This window comes from Cydia pomonella, chromosome 1 (assembly GCF_033807575.1).
Source record: "Cydia pomonella isolate Wapato2018A chromosome 1, ilCydPomo1, whole genome shotgun sequence".
In the NCBI taxonomy this organism is placed as follows: domain Eukaryota; kingdom Metazoa; phylum Arthropoda; class Insecta; order Lepidoptera; family Tortricidae; genus Cydia; species Cydia pomonella.
In genome coordinates this window covers 47,080,344-47,097,975 of record NC_084703.1, presented here as the reverse complement: position 1 = coordinate 47,097,975, position 17,632 = coordinate 47,080,344, and the positions used below count along the sequence as shown (strand labels likewise).

At 39.4% G+C, this 17,632-nt stretch overlaps 1 protein-coding gene across 1 annotated transcript in view; it reads right to left on the bottom strand.

Annotated features, from left to right (window-relative positions):
- Window positions 1–17,632, bottom strand: part of LOC133525624 (heterogeneous nuclear ribonucleoprotein A1-like) — a 29,815-nt gene that overhangs the window by 9,302 nt on the left and 2,881 nt on the right. Inside the window, exons 3-9 of the mRNA XM_061861945.1 lie at window positions 15,015–15,124; window positions 13,761–13,870; window positions 12,607–12,694; window positions 9,332–9,518; window positions 8,434–8,576; window positions 6,477–6,624; window positions 1,700–1,791 (exon numbers count right to left, since the gene is read on the bottom strand). Of these exons, the coding sequence (XP_061717929.1) occupies window positions 1,700–1,791; window positions 6,477–6,624; window positions 8,434–8,576; window positions 9,332–9,518; window positions 12,607–12,694; window positions 13,761–13,870; window positions 15,015–15,124 (878 nt within the window). The remainder of the gene's footprint in view (window positions 1–1,699; window positions 1,792–6,476; window positions 6,625–8,433; window positions 8,577–9,331; window positions 9,519–12,606; window positions 12,695–13,760; window positions 13,871–15,014; window positions 15,125–17,632) is intronic.

The window sequence follows — 17,632 nt, the reverse complement described above, 5'->3', positions numbered from 1 at the left end:
TTAGATCTACCGGAGATTATCTGGCCTAAATATATATACTCATTGACATATTCAATTGGGTTATTATTGATGAGAATAGGTTCTTGCTTGTCGTTAGTCATAGTCTTACCCCCTTATTCATAAACGTGTACTAAAGTTACGATGCCGCTGATCATCGTTTGTCCCTTTCCATCATACCAATACGTCGGAAAGGGACAAACGATGATTAGCGGCATCGTAACTTTAGTACACGTTTATGAATAAGGGGGTTAGTCTTTGGTGAGTTCATAACCAATCCCACCTTCCCACTTTCTTTAACCAGGTCATTCAGCACTGCTTGCAATTCCTCACTTGATGAGAGTATTATCAGGTTATCCGCAAATCTCAAATGTGAAAGGTTTTCACCGTTAATAGATAGTCCACATTTCTCCGGTATTTTGAGACTTGAACGATATGAATAAAAGCCATTATGACATTCGTCCATTTTGAGAAGTAAACGATTTGATATTTAGGCATTTTGAGACTGAGTTATGAAATTTAGGAGGTATAAATATAGCATTACAATATTTAGGTGTAATGAAACCAAAGCAAAAAAAATGGTATAAAAACTAGCTTGGTTGTACTAACACAGAAAGAAAATAATTTATCCACCCTCATAGTAAGTAGCTCCTGTATATCTTTCGCTTCGAGTGATGGTATTTATGACAGTTCCTTCAAGTATCTTTTGGGTGGGTTTAATAAAAAAACTAATTGGATAAATACGTTTTTACCGAATTTCTATTACTTATACGGATTTTTTTTTTTACGAAATAGCTCTCTCTCTCTCTCTCTCTCTCCATCATTCGACGCGAGAAGTATAACTGCTATAGTACTTCCTTTTGAACGCCAAGAGCATCTAAAGTCGTTGTTACTAGTCGTGCTCACAGCGCCAAGGACAACTATAGGTGTTATGGCGGACGCTGTCAAAGTAACCTTCACTTCCAGTAATGTTTACATTACTTCCTCTTGCGCCCGGGAGCTTGGCGTTTGAGTGATGTTTGAGTTTATGACAGGGTTAACCTCTCTTGCCTGTCAAATTTGATCATTGAAACTATGGAAGATAAAGGTAAGGAATGAAATCTCCATGTACCAAAAAGTGTCCGTCAAAAAACCTTAAATAGGTTGCGCTACAATACCTACAATATTTGAAAAAAAAAGCAGTCAAATCATAGACAGCGCACTTTGCACCGTCAATAACGTCTAGGAGGTTCTTAGATACTTTAGCGCTACTCCGGACAGCCTTGGAACTATTATTTATAGCTGACAGCTGGACACTTGCAACAGTTCTGCCTATGGAGATTTCATTCCTTGCCTTCCTTCGACGACGACGACTTCTTAACCTTCCATATATGGAGTGTGGAATTAAAAGGAGTGAAATCTCTTATGGTAGATCTGTTGTAAAAGTGTCCAGCTGTCATCTATAATTAATAGTTCCAAATCTCTCCAAAGTAGCGCTAGAGTAGCTAAGAACCTATGCGTTATTGACGGAGTGAAGTGCGCTGTCTATGATTTGATTTTTCGTTCAAGTATTCTAAGTATCGTAGCGCCACCTATTTAAGGTTTTTTTAATGACACTTTCCATACTTCCATAATTGAAACCTTGACATTTAAAACAATAGATTTAAATTCCCACGCACGGAACGAGGGGTTATTATCTGATATATGTATAGTGTGGACTCACCATGAATCCGGGCATGGCGTAGCTGTTGACCGCGCCGAAGCCGCCGCGCGCCGGGAACCCGCGCGTGGGGAAGCCGCCGCGGCCGCGACCGCCTGCAATCGCACTTCATTATAATATTTTACACATAGCTTGGGTTCTGTGACAGCTGTCATCTCAATACAATTTGGCATTTTAAGGTTAGAAATTGTATCGAGATGACAGCTGTCACAGAAAAATATTATAATTAAGGTGGTTCGACTAGGTTACCCAAAGCTTAAACCTCACTAGATGGCGCCACAATTGCAAATTTTGAGTTTTAATTTTTTTGTGGAGTAGTCTTGGTATTTCTATACTATAAATTATGTTTAGCGCACTCTTTAAATAAATATTGAACTATTAAAACAAACATTGAACACTTCATTGTACAAAAACTACCCCTTAATGTCGACAGAATGTTTCTTGACTCTATTTCTAAGTATCACTCACACATTCAAACAGTCGTACTGGGATCCTTGTAGTAGACAATTTGGCACAGCGTGAGTAGGCTTCAATAGCGTTGCGGTATGTACGTGGAAATACATGCAAGAGGATGTGGGTTCGAGACTCATTAATTTTTTTTTTGTTATCAGTATTATCAAGTACCTATTATTAATAAATTATTTTATGAGAAATATGAGCGTTTTTTCCATAAAAATATTAAAAATCTGATTCTCACACATCATGATATTTTTGGGTTCTTCCAACTCAGAATCACTAGCATAATCAATCCTCGTGCTATAAAAACCCGAAAATTTGTATTGAAATTTTAGTTTTACACTGAAATTTCTTTCACACTAAAATGTGACGTAATGGTATGGATATTTTAGGATATCTTTTTTTAATGCTAGGGTGGAGAAGATTCTAAGTAGAATGAACCTAAGAAAGTCCAAATTTGTAAGTCAGATTATCCGGTATTTTTTTCAAAAAAAAAAACGCTGTTTTCCCTTACTGCCCAGCCTTTAAAAAAGTAGGTACTATTTTACAGTAGAATTAAAACCGTTTTTTACGATACATTAAATTAAATTACAGTGAGTTACAAAATTGCATGGCCTTCTATTTATAACCATTATAAAAAGAAATGAGATATTTACCATGTTTGTTTATATTATTGATTTCCCGATATTTTGACACAACTAGAAGTTTCACACAATGCCTAGGGATAGAAAATTATTTATTTATTTTATTTATTGTCAATTTCATTCAACGGATCACATCATATCCAATTTATGTGTTTATGTATTGCATTGTTTTCTACCTAGTTGGTTATTAAATTCTGTTACTGCAATAATCTTTATCTACATAAAATATACCAACGAAAGTTTAATAAAGTATATATTATAAAATAATAAGTAAAATGAAGTACACAAAATCAGGAATCACATATGACAATATCATTCAAAATTGACACAGGCCCTGAAACGACGAGGCCAGTCATCAATAGCGGCACGCACGATTGTCATGTCTAATTCCGTCACTGTCTTAACTATGGCCCGCTTGAGGGAGTTAAGATTTGTGTGGGGTTTAGCACAGGCTTTCTCCTCAATAACCTGCTATATGGCATAATCCAGAGGGTTAAGGTCCGGGCTGGAGGACGGCCAGTCTTCGTGGGCAATAAAGTCAATTTTGTTCCTTCGAAACCAGGCTTGAGTTGTTTTTGCCTTATGTGCAGGAGCTGAGTCTTGTTCAAAGATCCATGGCTGGTTTTGAAATAGGGTGTGGCTTAAGGGCTTCACTATTGGTTCGAGAACGGTTTCCAGTTTCCGGTTTTCACACCTTTTTCACAGAAATGAATCTGTGTTAGCCCTGAGTATGACACACCCAAAATCATGTTTGGCGGGTGCCCACATTTGTGCAACGCAATAGGGTTGTTTCCATCTACAAATCTTAGGGCATAATTGTATCCCAATAAATTCTTTTGGATTATAAGAACACGTTAAACTACTTTTAGGGGACCTGTAATGACCATATTTTTGTAAATATTGAATTTAAAATATCTTTTGGCACACGTCACGTGACCAAACTCGAAACGTCATTGAAGATTCTGATGACGTCACAACTCTCGGATTGACACTGTTGACAGTTAGGCGATTAACAACAAATGACAAATATCAGTTGACAGTTCGTATCTTCTACGTGTGTATGTAGTTATGTGTCAAACCATAAACTGTGACGTCACACAATTTTCAAAGAGCGTTTTGGTCGCGAAAGCATCTGTCAAAATATATTTTGTTAATTTAAAGCCGTTTTTAGTATAAAAGCTGAATTTTAAGGCAACTTTTAGTTAATATAGAAAGTAATACAAGCGTTTCAAAAAATTGGAATACGATTCTCTTTTAGGCCCCAATTCATTATAGATACGACGAGATAAGCGTTATGTGTGGTATATAATTATAGCTCACAAATCCACCACATTATGCCATTTTTTATTTTTTCGGTAGCATTTGTTTTAACGGGAATAAAGAGGTTGCAAATCGAGTAACAGAACTTCAGAACAGATATCATTTGATATTTACCAGTCGCTTTTCGGTGAAGGAAAACATCGTGAGGAAACTGGACTAATCCCAACAAGGCTTAGTTTTTACCCTCTGGGTTGGAAGGTCAGATGGCAGTGGCTTTCGTAAAAACTAGTGCCTACGCCAAATCTTGGGATTAGTTGTCAAAGCGGAACCCAGGCTCCATTGAGCCGTGGCAATATGCTGGGACAACGCTAGGAAGAAAGAAAGAAATCGAGTAACAGAACTTAGTAACCAACTAGGTATAATAGTTATGATGTAAATGTCCATATCATGTTGGAGTCATATATTAGCCAACTAATTATTCAAGATCAATACACTTAGCTCCCTTAGGTATTCGCCTAAGTACAATCTCGGGCAAAATTGAGTTTTATAAAAATGAAATAGTTTCTAGGTCATATTTTCTATGAATTGGTCATTTTTGTAGACTCCAATTACAGTTACACTTTTCCTGGTTTTTCGCGGACCAGAATATCGATGATTTTTGTAACTTGATTAAGACGTCGCTATCATTTTCAATCCAAAAACACATAAAATCACAATTCAGAACATGCGGCAGCGTTGTTTTCTATCAAATACGTCAAGCACCAGGGCGGCTACCGGGAAAATCGAAATTCGTCAATTTCGGGCATTTTTCTCTGTCACTCTAATTACGTCTTAGTGAGAGTAAAAGAGAAAGATCCCCGCAATTTGCGAATTTAGGTTTTCGCGGTAGGCCCCCAGGTCCTGTCAAGTTTCAGCAGTGTTGCCAGGCGCGCGGAAGAGAATTATCGTACTTGAGTGTCAATATTATTGTACCGTTGAAAAAAATATCGTACGCCAATCAAAAAGGCAGCCCCTAAAAATGTCTAGCAAAATAAGCTTAAATTTCCAATTAATAATAAAAAAAAGACAATTTTCGTCTAAATTGCGCAAAAAATCTGTTTATGTTTGTGTATTTTTGGGATAGACTCAAACGGTATACAGGAAATTGAGACATTTTAAACTTTAAACTTACACAAAGGAGCCGAACACCCAAAATATACTAATTTTAGCCTATTTCTGAGAGAAAGTGTCATATTTTGCTTCAAATTACTAGACTTTTAAGGTGGCACCATCCAAGGGCTGAAATTATAGTACTTTAGTGTACGATAATGCTCTTTGGAACATTATGTCATACCGGGGCCCAAATTATCGTACATGTACGACAATTATCGTACGCCTGGTCACACTGAGTGTCAGTGTCGACAGAGTCAGCTAAAAACGCGTCAAACATCGCAACGTCGCGCCGATGGCCGTCCGAAGCATGGAGTGGCAACGCCGCAATGTATTTGTACACGACATTTGTCACACACACATGAGTAAAATTTATAAAAATATAACGTTGATTATTGCATGATTTCTGTATGAAACAAAGTTTTTCTATTAATTTAGCGCAAATGAATATTCGAAAGTAGATAGATGCGCAACTATTTATGTAATAATATTGTGTAATTAATTAATAAATAGCGATTGTTTTTTGTATGATAATCGAACCACCTTAAGAGGAAAGAGGACGAAGTTACATTTTACTCATTGCATTTTAAGCCCTTAGAAAAAGTTTCATAATCTTAAAACTAGATGGCGCACTATCGCCCAGTGGGGAGCAAAGTATGCCCATTTTAAAGTGAATTCATCCTTAATTGTCCTATCATGTAAACCAGGGGTCTCCAAACCCCGGCCCGCGGGAGGTTGCCAAAGGGATCCCAGGCTCCAGGGGTTCAGCATTCATTTAGAGTGGAGTTCCTAACAGCAGCAACTAGACCCATGGTGGCCCGCGCGAAAGTTGTAGAGATGCAATATGGCCCTCGGGTAAAAATGTTTGGAGACCCCTAATGTAAACAAACACTTCTCGAAGACATTATCACACTTTTCCTCTGGAATTACACAATAATGATCACTAGTAAATGTTATTGTATACTTAAAGAAACTCACAAAGTATTGAAATCAACCAAATAACATTTCTAATAAGATCAATAATCGCAGTAACGAACGGATCTGACATTACGATGTCTAGATTATCTATCAATCTTATTGTTGGAACATCACATTTGTTTACATGTTACACGTAAGGATGAATACACTTAGTATAGTATAGTAGGTGTATATTCTAGCCGCTAATAATCATTTGTCCTTTTCCGACTGATAGATATGACAGAAAGGGACAAACGATTATCATCGGCTCGTTAAATTTAGTAGGCGTTTATGAATAACGATATATGTATGACCTCTGAAGTTTCCGCGCGCGTTGAAGGCGCCGCCACGTGGCCGGTAGTTGTTCTGGCGGTTGGCGTTCGGGTTGGCGTTGGGGCTCACGTTGGCGTTGGCGTTCGCGTTGCGGTTCTGCTGCTGCTGCTGCGGATGCTGCCGCTTGTTCTGCGGGACCGAGGAAACAGTTGTGACGTCACGTTATCATAAGCACCACTTGTGGCCATACTGGACTAGTCGACAAATTTTTATTAATGGTCAATCTATCAGATTTGTCTATATGGGTCATACTTGATGCTAGATGTCGACCACGAAAATAAGCGTTGTGGTCAGAAAACTGATGTATGGAGTGAGCACTCTATGCTTACTTATTTCTCTGTGGTTGTGGTGAGAGGTACAGTTTATTTAGCACGGGGCAAGAGAAACAGTACCAGGAGAACCGCCTATTGTCTACCATAATTTAATTAATACGCTTAATTAACAGACTTCAAAAAAGGAGGAGGTATGTATGTTACTCGATATCTCCGAGAATCGTGAACCGATTTTCAATTTTTTTTTTTATCGAACTGGTATAACCCCGAGATGGTCCCGTTGGCACCAAGTCGGGGTCTGATGATGGGATCTTGGAGAAATCGAGGGAACTCTTCAAATGTTATAGGTACATGTATGGGGCTTTTGGTAATATTTGAAGTCGGTTTTATTTTTTGTTAAAAAGTTTTTTATTATTTGTATGTCATGTTTCTTTTGTTATTAGTGAGCCTTCTTCTTCCTTCCTCGCGTTGTCTCGGCATTTTGCCACGGCTCATGGGAGCCTGGGGTCTGCTTGAAAACTAATCCCCAGAGTTGGCGTAGGCACTAGTTTTTACGAAAGCGACTGCCATCTGACCTTCCAACCCAGAGGGCAAACTAGGCCTCTGCTTGAAAACTAATCCCCAGAGTTGGCGTAGGCACTAGTTTTTACGAAAGCGACTGCCATCTGACCTTCCAACCCAGAGGGCAAACTAGGCCTTATTGGGATTATTGTTGAGGACGGTTTCCTCACGATGTTTTCCTTCACCGAAAAGCGACTGGTAAATATCAAATGATATTTCATTGATGATATTTCGACATTAGTGAGCAACAAAGAATATCTTTATTGTACTCCCTACAAGTTTCCCTCTTGCCCCGTTGTTTCTCTCACCGCACCTGACATTGTTACAGAATGAACCAGTGTAACCCGGTTACCTTGTTGTACTTGGAGACAGTCACCAGGAACCCGCTAACGCGCAGCTCGCAGTCCAGCTCCAGATCCTTCACTACGGACTCCTTGTATTGTATTCCCTACAAGTGTTCCTCTTACCTCATCTGACCTTGTTTCAACATGAACCAGTGTGACTCGGTTACCTTGTTGGCGTTGGCGGAGTGCGCCTTCTGCTCGTCCTCGTCGCGGTACTTGGACACGGTCACCAGGAACCCGTTGACGCGCAGCTCGCAGTCCAGCTCCAGATCCTTCACTACGGACTCCTTGTATTGTATTCCCTACAAGTGTTCCTCTTACCTCATCTGACCTTGTTTCAACATGAACCAGTGTGACTCGGTTACCTTGTTGGCGTTGGCGGAGTGCGCCTTCTGCTCGTCCTCGTCGCGGTACTTGGACACGGTCACCAGGAACCCGTTGACGCGCAGCTCGCAGTCCAGCTCCAGATCCTTCACTACGGACTCCTTGTATTGTATTCCCTACAAGTGTTCCTCTTACCTCATCTGACCTTGTTTCAACATGAACCAGTGTGACTCGGTTACCTTGTTGGCGTTGGCGGAGTGCGCCTTCTGCTCGTCCTCGTCGCGGTACTTGGACACGGTCACCAGGAACCCGTTGACGCGCAGCTCGCAGTCCAGCTCCAGATCCTTCACTACGGACTCCTTGTATTGTATTCCCTACAAGTGTTCCTCTTACCTCATCTGACCTTGTTTCAACATGAACCAGTGTGACTCGGTTACCTTGTTGGCGTTGGCGGAGTGCGCCTTCTGCTCGTCCTCGTCGCGGTACTTGGACACGGTCACCAGGAACCCGTTGACGCGCAGCTCGCGGTCCAGCTTCAGGGCCTTCTCAACGGACTCCTTGTTGTGGAACGTCACCCGGACTGTGTGCAGAAAAAAATACAGTTAACCATTATCATCAATTAGATTATCAGTTTTAAAAGTTCTTTTGTCATTTTTACTATTTTGTTTTGTAATCGTCAGTGAGTACGTATCTAAGGCCATACCTAGTACAAAAACTCATTGCATAAAATCATTTTTTATTGTTATATAAGCTTATTTCCAAACTTTTTGGTTTTGGGAGTATAAGGTATACAATCACGGTTTTTTTTAATACCACGACGGTGGCAAACAAGCATACGGCCCGCCTGGTGGTAAACAGTCACCGTAGCCTATGGACGCCAATATTATTACATTTCATCAAGTAACGCAGTGTTAAGTTTGTTTACGGTAAGTACTTACTGAATTTATATGCTATGATGGTGGATACGATAGAACCAAGACCAGCTTGATCGTAAAATACATAGCATTATCACCAAAATTACTTGTGAATATAACCTTATACGGGACTCCCACGACCACAGGTCCTTGTCATATTAAGGATGACCTAGTAAAAGTTGGTGTAGGGTCACTCAGTATTCAGGATGACGGAGTGTGAGAACCGATCACTCGATCAAGATGACGAGCATGGAAGTCTCGGCGACTCCAGACTGGTGTCACAGTCAGGATTGCCGAGTGTGAGGACCGGTCATTCGATCAGAATGGCCGAGTGTGAGAACTGGTCACTCGATCAGGATGGCCAAGTGTTAGAACCGATCACTCGATCAAGATGGCCGAATATTATTTCATCGTTACTCACGGATCTTGTACTTGGTCTTGCTGAACTCGTGTATGTGCGCGACCTCGCCGCACTGGTTAAACAGACGACGCACGTACTCCGTGCCCGCCTCGTACGGCACGCCGACGAGTACGGCAGTCTCGGCGCGCGACTCGACCGCCACTGAGATACGGGAGCCGTCGATGACGCGCCCTTGCTCGGAGAGGGCCTGTTGGGATAGAGGGAGTTAGGGTTTCAGGGATAGAACTGGTTATTCACGTTCACGGACAACCTGGTCGATTCGTTATAGATTTCCATTAACATTTTTAATTATTACGTTCGTTTCGATTTGATTTGGTTTGATTTTTTAGGTATTTCATAGTTAATATTTTCCTCGCGTTGGTGTGGTGAAAAAAATTGTGTTTCACTCGGAGGCAAAGTTTGCTTAACCCTCGTGCTTTGAAACCCTCGCAACGTTAATTCAATTTTGGAATCTTTCGCTTGCTCGGGTATCAATATTAGCACGAGCGGTTAAACAACAACTTTGCCCCTTGTAAAACAAATAACTATAGTCCTACCAACAGGTGAAGGAACAAAGCGAGGGAGTGTAAACGTCATATTTTCTTAGTGAATGGTAGGTCTGTTTACTTTCATTATCAAAAAGGTCTATGTCCGTGAACGTGAAATTAACGACTGTGTTTAACCTAACCTAGTCTTCTGGCAATAATTCGTATTCGTGGGGGTCGCAGTTCAGTGTTAATTCGATTTTTAAATTTATTCTAAGCTATTAACACCGTTTGGAGAAGTTTCTGCTAGATACAAAATTAATTTAGTATGGGATGGCGCATCGTGATGAGTTTACAATTTACAATATGACTTGGAACTCTGATAGCCGTTTAAGAAGTGTATCTCTTACGGTGGATCCATAAAGTCGCTAGGGTCCATATGGTGGAAATATTTGCTGTCCCTGAATGAGGTGTTGGTGCTCAGATGGGAGAGCACTGGGGTAGTGATCTAGTGGTCGCAGGTTCAAGTCTTACCAAAGACAGTACATTTTTCCACATTTAAATTTATTCTAAGCATATTAACGACTGTATTCCTCCCATATAAGTACGATTCCCAGCGAACGGGCGGAGTCGAAGCGCATTTTACATTTGTACGGCCGCAAGCCGGTCGGCTCCTCGCGGACGCGGACTGCTCACGGACTCCATCGCTTCGGCCATATATAATGTATAGGCATATTGAAAATGCGCACTGTCGCGGCTAGACTCCAGCCGGACGGTGGGAATCCTACATTAGGCGAAAACCATACCGACGCTGAATTCAGAAACCACATCAACGTGATAACCGCGTTATATCCATCGAGATTTTTGTGGACATTGGTAAAAAGATAAGATTATTAAATGTATATTAAAACAAACAAACAGATACTAGTATCTTTGTTTAATTGTTAACGCTTAACGTGATTACAATATTCGTTTAAAAAGAATCGCTTCTTAGAAAAACAATATCATGTATTATTAGGGTTCCGTACCCAAAAGGTACAACGGGACCCTATTACTAAGACTCCACTGTCCGTCCGTCCGTCTGTCACCAGGCTGTATCTCATGAACCGTGATAGTTAGACAGTTGAAATTTTCACAGATGATGTATTTCTGTTGCCGCTATAACAACAAATACTAAAAAACAGAACGAAACAAATATTTAAGGGGCATCCCATACAACAAACGTATTTTTTTTGTTGCCCTTTTTGTATATAATAATGATGAGTCCGACTCGCACTTGGCCGGTTTTTTAAGTATAAAGTACTACTTCATACATTTTCTATGCATGAAACGAATATTCTCTTTTTCCTCAATAGGAAAAATATAAGCGCCACTGCGGTTCGGCACCACGGCACTTGTTCATCCTGTAGCTTTAATACCGGTATATCCGCAACTTACCTCGATATAATCGTCGAACAGTTAACCCGTATCTTTAGATCATGAATTGTATGCACATTGTTGCCGCTGTGTTTACATTGTAGTGCAAATTTTGAACGATCGATAACAATCAAATGGTTCTGATTGAATAGTAAAAAATCACCCAAATCGGACGTATTATGACATCAGTAAAGACAAAGAATTAAACAGGACTATATTTTGGAGAGCTACGAATTAAAGAGATACAGAGTGTGAATTGAACAATGGGGATATTACGCAAACACACGAAAGAATTGGTAACTGACGTTACAGTCTCGTGGAATTACCCAATCTGACAAAAAAAATCGGCTTATCGTCTACATCTCACATGTTCATGGAAGAGTAAATCTTGTAATAGTAATGTTAACATATCTAAAACAAAACACGAACATGAAGAAGGTATTTTTAATAAAAACGAGTGCACATTAAAGCCAGACCAAGAAAATAAAAAACTTTGCCATATTGCGGAAAACTATTGGAACTAATTTCTTCACCTGGCAATAGTTACTTTGAACACGTCATTAACGCCACCTGTCAATGGCCTTGACGACCGTTCTGGCCTAGTGGATAGTGACCTGGCCTATGAAGCCGAGGGTTCAAATCCTGGTAAGTGCATTTGTTCCTGAGGATGTTTTCTATGTATTTATAAATATTTATATATCGTTGTCTAAATACCCACAACACAAGCCTTATTGAGCTTACGACTTTAGTCAATTTGTGTAATAATGTCCTATAATATTTATAAAAAAAAAATATTGTCAAAGTGCGTGATGTATTTCTTGGATTGTGTGTTGTTGGTGCGTTAAAATGCAACAAAGTAATTTACAACATGACAAAATATTTGTCGGAGAAGTCTGAAGCATTACACTCTATTCCTCTGAATAACATCACCGAGCGCGCACACTAGGAGAGGCAATTAGCAACCTGAAAACTTGGTAGGCTTCGTGGAGGAGCTGGGGTGGTTAGAGTAGCGCTACCTCGTTTCACGCAAAATAGACACAATGGTTGTCGATTTGCGGAAAATTCCCTAACTAACTAACATCACCGAGCTTGTTGTTATGATATAATATAATAATTCCTTATTTAACACCCCCCAGGGCAGGTTTTATTATTTTCCTGGTGGCTATATATTTACTATTCGACCGGGGATCGAACCCATGTAATTTATAAATTAATAGCGACGGTGCAATTAAAAATAGTCAAATAATCATACACACATTCACATTGCATTACAACATTCAAATACTCATTCTATATTAGGGAGTTTAAAAAATTTGGAATAGTATAAGTAAAAACACCCGTTGACAAACAGGCGTGTCTATGCTACTGTTTAATTATAAAATTGTATAAATTTACCTTATCCAGGCTCTCTTTGTTTTTGAATTCGACTATAGCCGAGAGTGTCGGCGTTATGGTCTGTTCGGTAACAATGATTGGACCACGTCTAAAAACAAAGAGAAATGATTCAGTTAGTATCCACAAGGCTTGCTTTCCCTTGCCTCGCGTTGGAGAACATGAGAACATTAAAAAAAAATTAGGTCCTCATAATAGCCTCTGGTTGATGGAAAAAAAATCAATTTCATGAAAATGATATTTTAACATTAATTCAACTCAATGAAACTTTGAAAAATTACTTTAAGTATAGACTGATATTTCAATGTTAAATGTAAGATGTAAAAGTCAAATTAATAAAAATTCGAAAGTATTTCAAATTAATAATAGATCAAGACTGATATTTGAATGTTATTTATTGTTAATTTATTAGATGTAAAAATCACACTAGCAGAGATTGTAACCGTATATAAATTTCGGGTAAGTTTACAATTTTAAATATCAATTTCTCAACCAAAATATGGGAATATGAGTAATTGATAAAGCCATAACACATTAACTTTTTGCAGCGATATAAATCAAACGTTGAAACTTTTATAAATAATCGGAGGCACAGAATAAATAATAGTACTACCGTACAGAAAGGAAACTTCCTACAAAACCGAAGTTTGAAAGCGATTCAGGGTCAAATCATGTTGTCCCTTTCTAATCTATAGATCTATCCCTTTCGGCTGATTAGGGTTATCAAAATTCATGTAATTATCTGTGGTTGTGCACGCAAAGGAACGTCAAGTTGTGCCAACCATAATAATTGCTAGGAGCAATGCTGAGCTGAAGGGAGCCGAGAACACCCGAACGCTCTAGTTTCCTCAGCCTGTCCAAGGTAAAAAAAAAAAAAAACTAAATACGCTACAAGCCTTAATCAGCTTAATCGTTAATTTAGACTTATGTATTTGTAACAAAAGGCTAATACATAAATTAACTATTTGGAGCATATATCGCTACAAAAAGTACGTAAATTATGAGACACAGGACCCCAGTAGAAACTGTCATTCCAATACATTATACACCCTAACACAGATGTACAAATGTATCGAGTCAGCCATCTACCAAGCACTATATAGACAGGTAACCGGTTAAAATCTCTGCAGATCAGATGACTTCCAACTCATACTCACTTGATGGCATTAATCTCCCCGTACTTGGAAAACAGCTCCTTCAGCTTGTCCTGGTAGTCGAAGAGGTAGCTCGCAGGCAGGTTCTCGACCAGCAGCTTGCCGGACTCCACCTACCAAGTATCATGTTGAGATGGAGGCTATATAGGGATTCTTCTGGCATAACAGTTTATTGTTAGAGATCTCTGCCAAAAAGCAATGCTCAGCTATATAGTCTAACTCAGTGATCGGCAAAATACAGCCCGCTAGAGTCACAGGTCCTTTGAAATAATTAGTATATGGGATTGGCCCACGATAATTATATTCTGATGTTATTTGTTTACAAGGGGCCAAAGTTCGAAAAGTGGAATCTTGTGTCAAGGATTTCAAGGCTCGAGGGTTAAATAGATTTTGCCACTGATTGAAACACAACATTTTTCACCACACCAACGCGAGGAAAATACTAACTGCATAACATTAAACAATCATAATCATTATTAAATATTTACCATTTTTTTTTCTGTGTATAAATTCAAAGCTGTATGTGAAGTCCCCAATCCGCATTGGGCTAGCGTGGAACCTATAGCCCGAATCCTCTCGCGCATGAGAGGAGGCCTGTGCCCACCAGTGGGACGTTTATAGGCTGAATTATTAGTATTATTTATCATTCAAATGTCAATTTTACCAGTCAATATGAAATACGAACACCTCAAAATTTGCATAAAATTATTTTGCCACTCTAGTGGATAAAATGCAACTTTCTTATCAGTTTTTGAACAAGCCAGAGAGCCTTTATGAGATGGCGTGGTGAAAAGTCTTGTTCGCTTCAACCCAATGGTGTGGAGTGTCGTTGGATAGCTCTTTCAAAACGAATAGGGGCATCAGTAAAGGAGTCCGCTAGACGAATTAACGGTTTCAAATCAAAATACTTTTTTGCTGCAATTCTGGACCTCCTCGGGAATTTCTAACTTTCTGCCCCCCCAGTTTAACCAGCACTGGTCTAACTAATCTCATCTAACACAAAACCACTTGTTAAAGTGAATATGACTCATATACGAGATGATGACTCATACATCTCACAATATATGACTTGCCACATTACTTCGCTCGAATCTTTTTTTTGTGTGATAGTTAACGAACAGACGAGCCGCCTGATGGGCAGCGGTCACCGTCGCCCATGGATATACGCAACATCGGTGGAGCCAAGAGAACCCTGAATACTAAATATGTAGTAAAATATTTTAATGAAATAGTTTGCTATGTTTCATACAAACGTACCTTCTCCTCTTTGGGCTCCTCGGCAGGTGCCTCTGCGGCGGCCTCAGTGGCCTCGCCCTCCGCCTGGGAGGCCTCTTCGCTGGGGGCGTCACCGGCCCCTCCTTCATCGCCTGCACACAAGGTTATGTCTTACAGACTAACGAAACGCACGCGCCGAGCGTGCAAGCTCGACGCATTGGACAAAATATATGACAGGCGAGCGTTAAGGCGCTTCAAAAAACATTTTTTTTCCGTTGGGGCACCCCCTTATTTTGTTACACTCGTTATGCTGATAAAATACACCAAGTTTTGTAATTATCTGTCAACTACAAGGGGGTGCCTCAACCATTTTGAAACTTTTTAAACTGCATGAGATCCATTTGAGCCAACATGTGAGATTTTTAACTCCCAACGCGAAAAATTGGGGTATTATAAGTTTGACGCCAATGTCTGTTGCATCTTAGCTCTCAAACGGATGGACCGATTTCGATGCAGTTTCTTTTACGTGAAACCAAGTACCCCCGTTTTATAAAGAAATAGTTTGAAGAGTATCAGCTCTTCCAAAACCATTTTTGTGCGTCGTGGGTTTATTTTTTATTTAACTCTTTTCCAGGCCGTACCAATCTACAAGGTTTTCCCAAAAAATCTAAATACATATATTCCAATTAATCCAGCTTTGATGATTCATTTGAAGACAAGTAACATTTCCTGAAAGTGTTATCTAATTTGAACCTTAAATCGGAATGCTAAAGTTGAAATTTCTAATGGCGCGTGTGTGGTCGATAAATCGTAATATGCCTGGAAAAGGGTTAGTATTTATTGCTTGCAGTACAACACATAAAATGTTTATCGTATCATATTAAACAGTTTTATATTGATATGATCAAACTATTGGATTTAGAAATATGTGTCGCCTTTATTGTGTTACTACTAAGAAATAAAATCAATGTCCACAATCACAAACTAGGGAGTAATTTTAAGGCACAGTCATTAAAAAGGGTCACTCACATATTTTAAGTAGAAAATCACTCCACATGATTCACTGAATACCGAGGAGCATAAACGGGAGAACGTGTTGGCGGACCGACGCAGACTGCAGCTCTCCAAGACCTCGGCGCGGGTAACGGCGAAGGGAAGGAAGGAGGTGCGGGAACGGCAGAGGGGATGATACTCCTCGGTACGGAGTGAAACATGTCGAGCTATTTTCGACTTAAAATACGTGAGTGACCGGTTTTAACCCTTTTTCTTCACACGATGTTATATAACATTTTATAACAGCCAATGTGGGTGCACCATAACATAGCAGTATATCTAAGAAATAGCAAGTGCGATGTCGCGAAAGTGGGAGTTGAAGGATAGATCGTGTCATTCACGAAGACGCGTGTCTTCACTCTTCTTCTTTCTTTGTATAGCTTATTCAAGAGATTATGTAAAATTAAAAAAGAAAAAATAACATTCATTTTTTTATTAATAAATGAATGTTGATTTTTAATAAAAAAAACGGCCTGTCCCGTATTTTAACCTTAAATCCCGTATTTGAACCTTAAATCCCGTATTTTAACCTTAAATCCCGTATTTTAACCTTAAATCCCGTATTTTCAATGTCCCGTAAAACTGAAAGTCAGATCTGATCACCCTAATCACGGGCCATATCCCGGTCGATTTAAGGATCGCACCACTTTTTTAGATAACAATATGGTTGCCAAAAATGATGTCGAGGGACTTCACCGATTTGAATGCTGATATGTATTCCTTTCGCTCAATAGAAAAAATCACGAACATAGGTATGAAAATTGCTTCTAAAAACGCGCTAAAAAAAATTTTTGAGGAACCTAAGCGATTACTTTTTACTTTTTTTAAACTTGCAATAAATTAAAATTCAATACCATGACACATCCACCTCACTCACGCTTATGCTCAATGAGTGTGAGAGAACACGAGCATACAGGGCCTTAAATAATTTTCGGGATTACCAAATTTCCGAAATTATCCGAAACACCATATAGGTAAAAAACTTAAGTAAGTCACCTGGTGTATGTAGTTGTGACGTGTTCGAATAGACATTTGTTTTGTTTGTGTGTGTCTTTTAAACATGTATTGTCTATTCGAACACGTCACAACTACATACAACAGGTGACTTAAGTTTTTTACATATACTATGTTCTATGTTGATTTTTGCAGATATTATAAATGTTGCAGGAGCAAAAATTCGCATTCATGAATGTGAAGCAAGGACAATGGAAATAGCAGGGCTTGTAGAGTTGATAGCAAAAACATGTTATTCACATATATTGTCTCCATATAAAGAAGTAACGTGCAAAAGTGTAAAGCGGAGACGCTTTCCAGATAGATTTTCGTACAATGACACGCCTGTTGCTATCTCTATTGCACGTACATAATTATATTGCTGTCAAGCTTGCACAGCGGGATAGCAATATAATTATGCGCGTGCAATAGATGTAGTCAATGTACTAAATTCCATCTGGAAAGCATCTCATTTTTATATGACTAAGGTCAATGTGGGGAACGCCAACATCTTGTCCTAAGCCTTAGCTTGTCTAGGGGTTGTCTCCTTGTCTGCCTTTCCCACTGTTCCCGGTGGGGTCAGCTCTCCTTGTATGCCTTGTATCTCCTTGTTT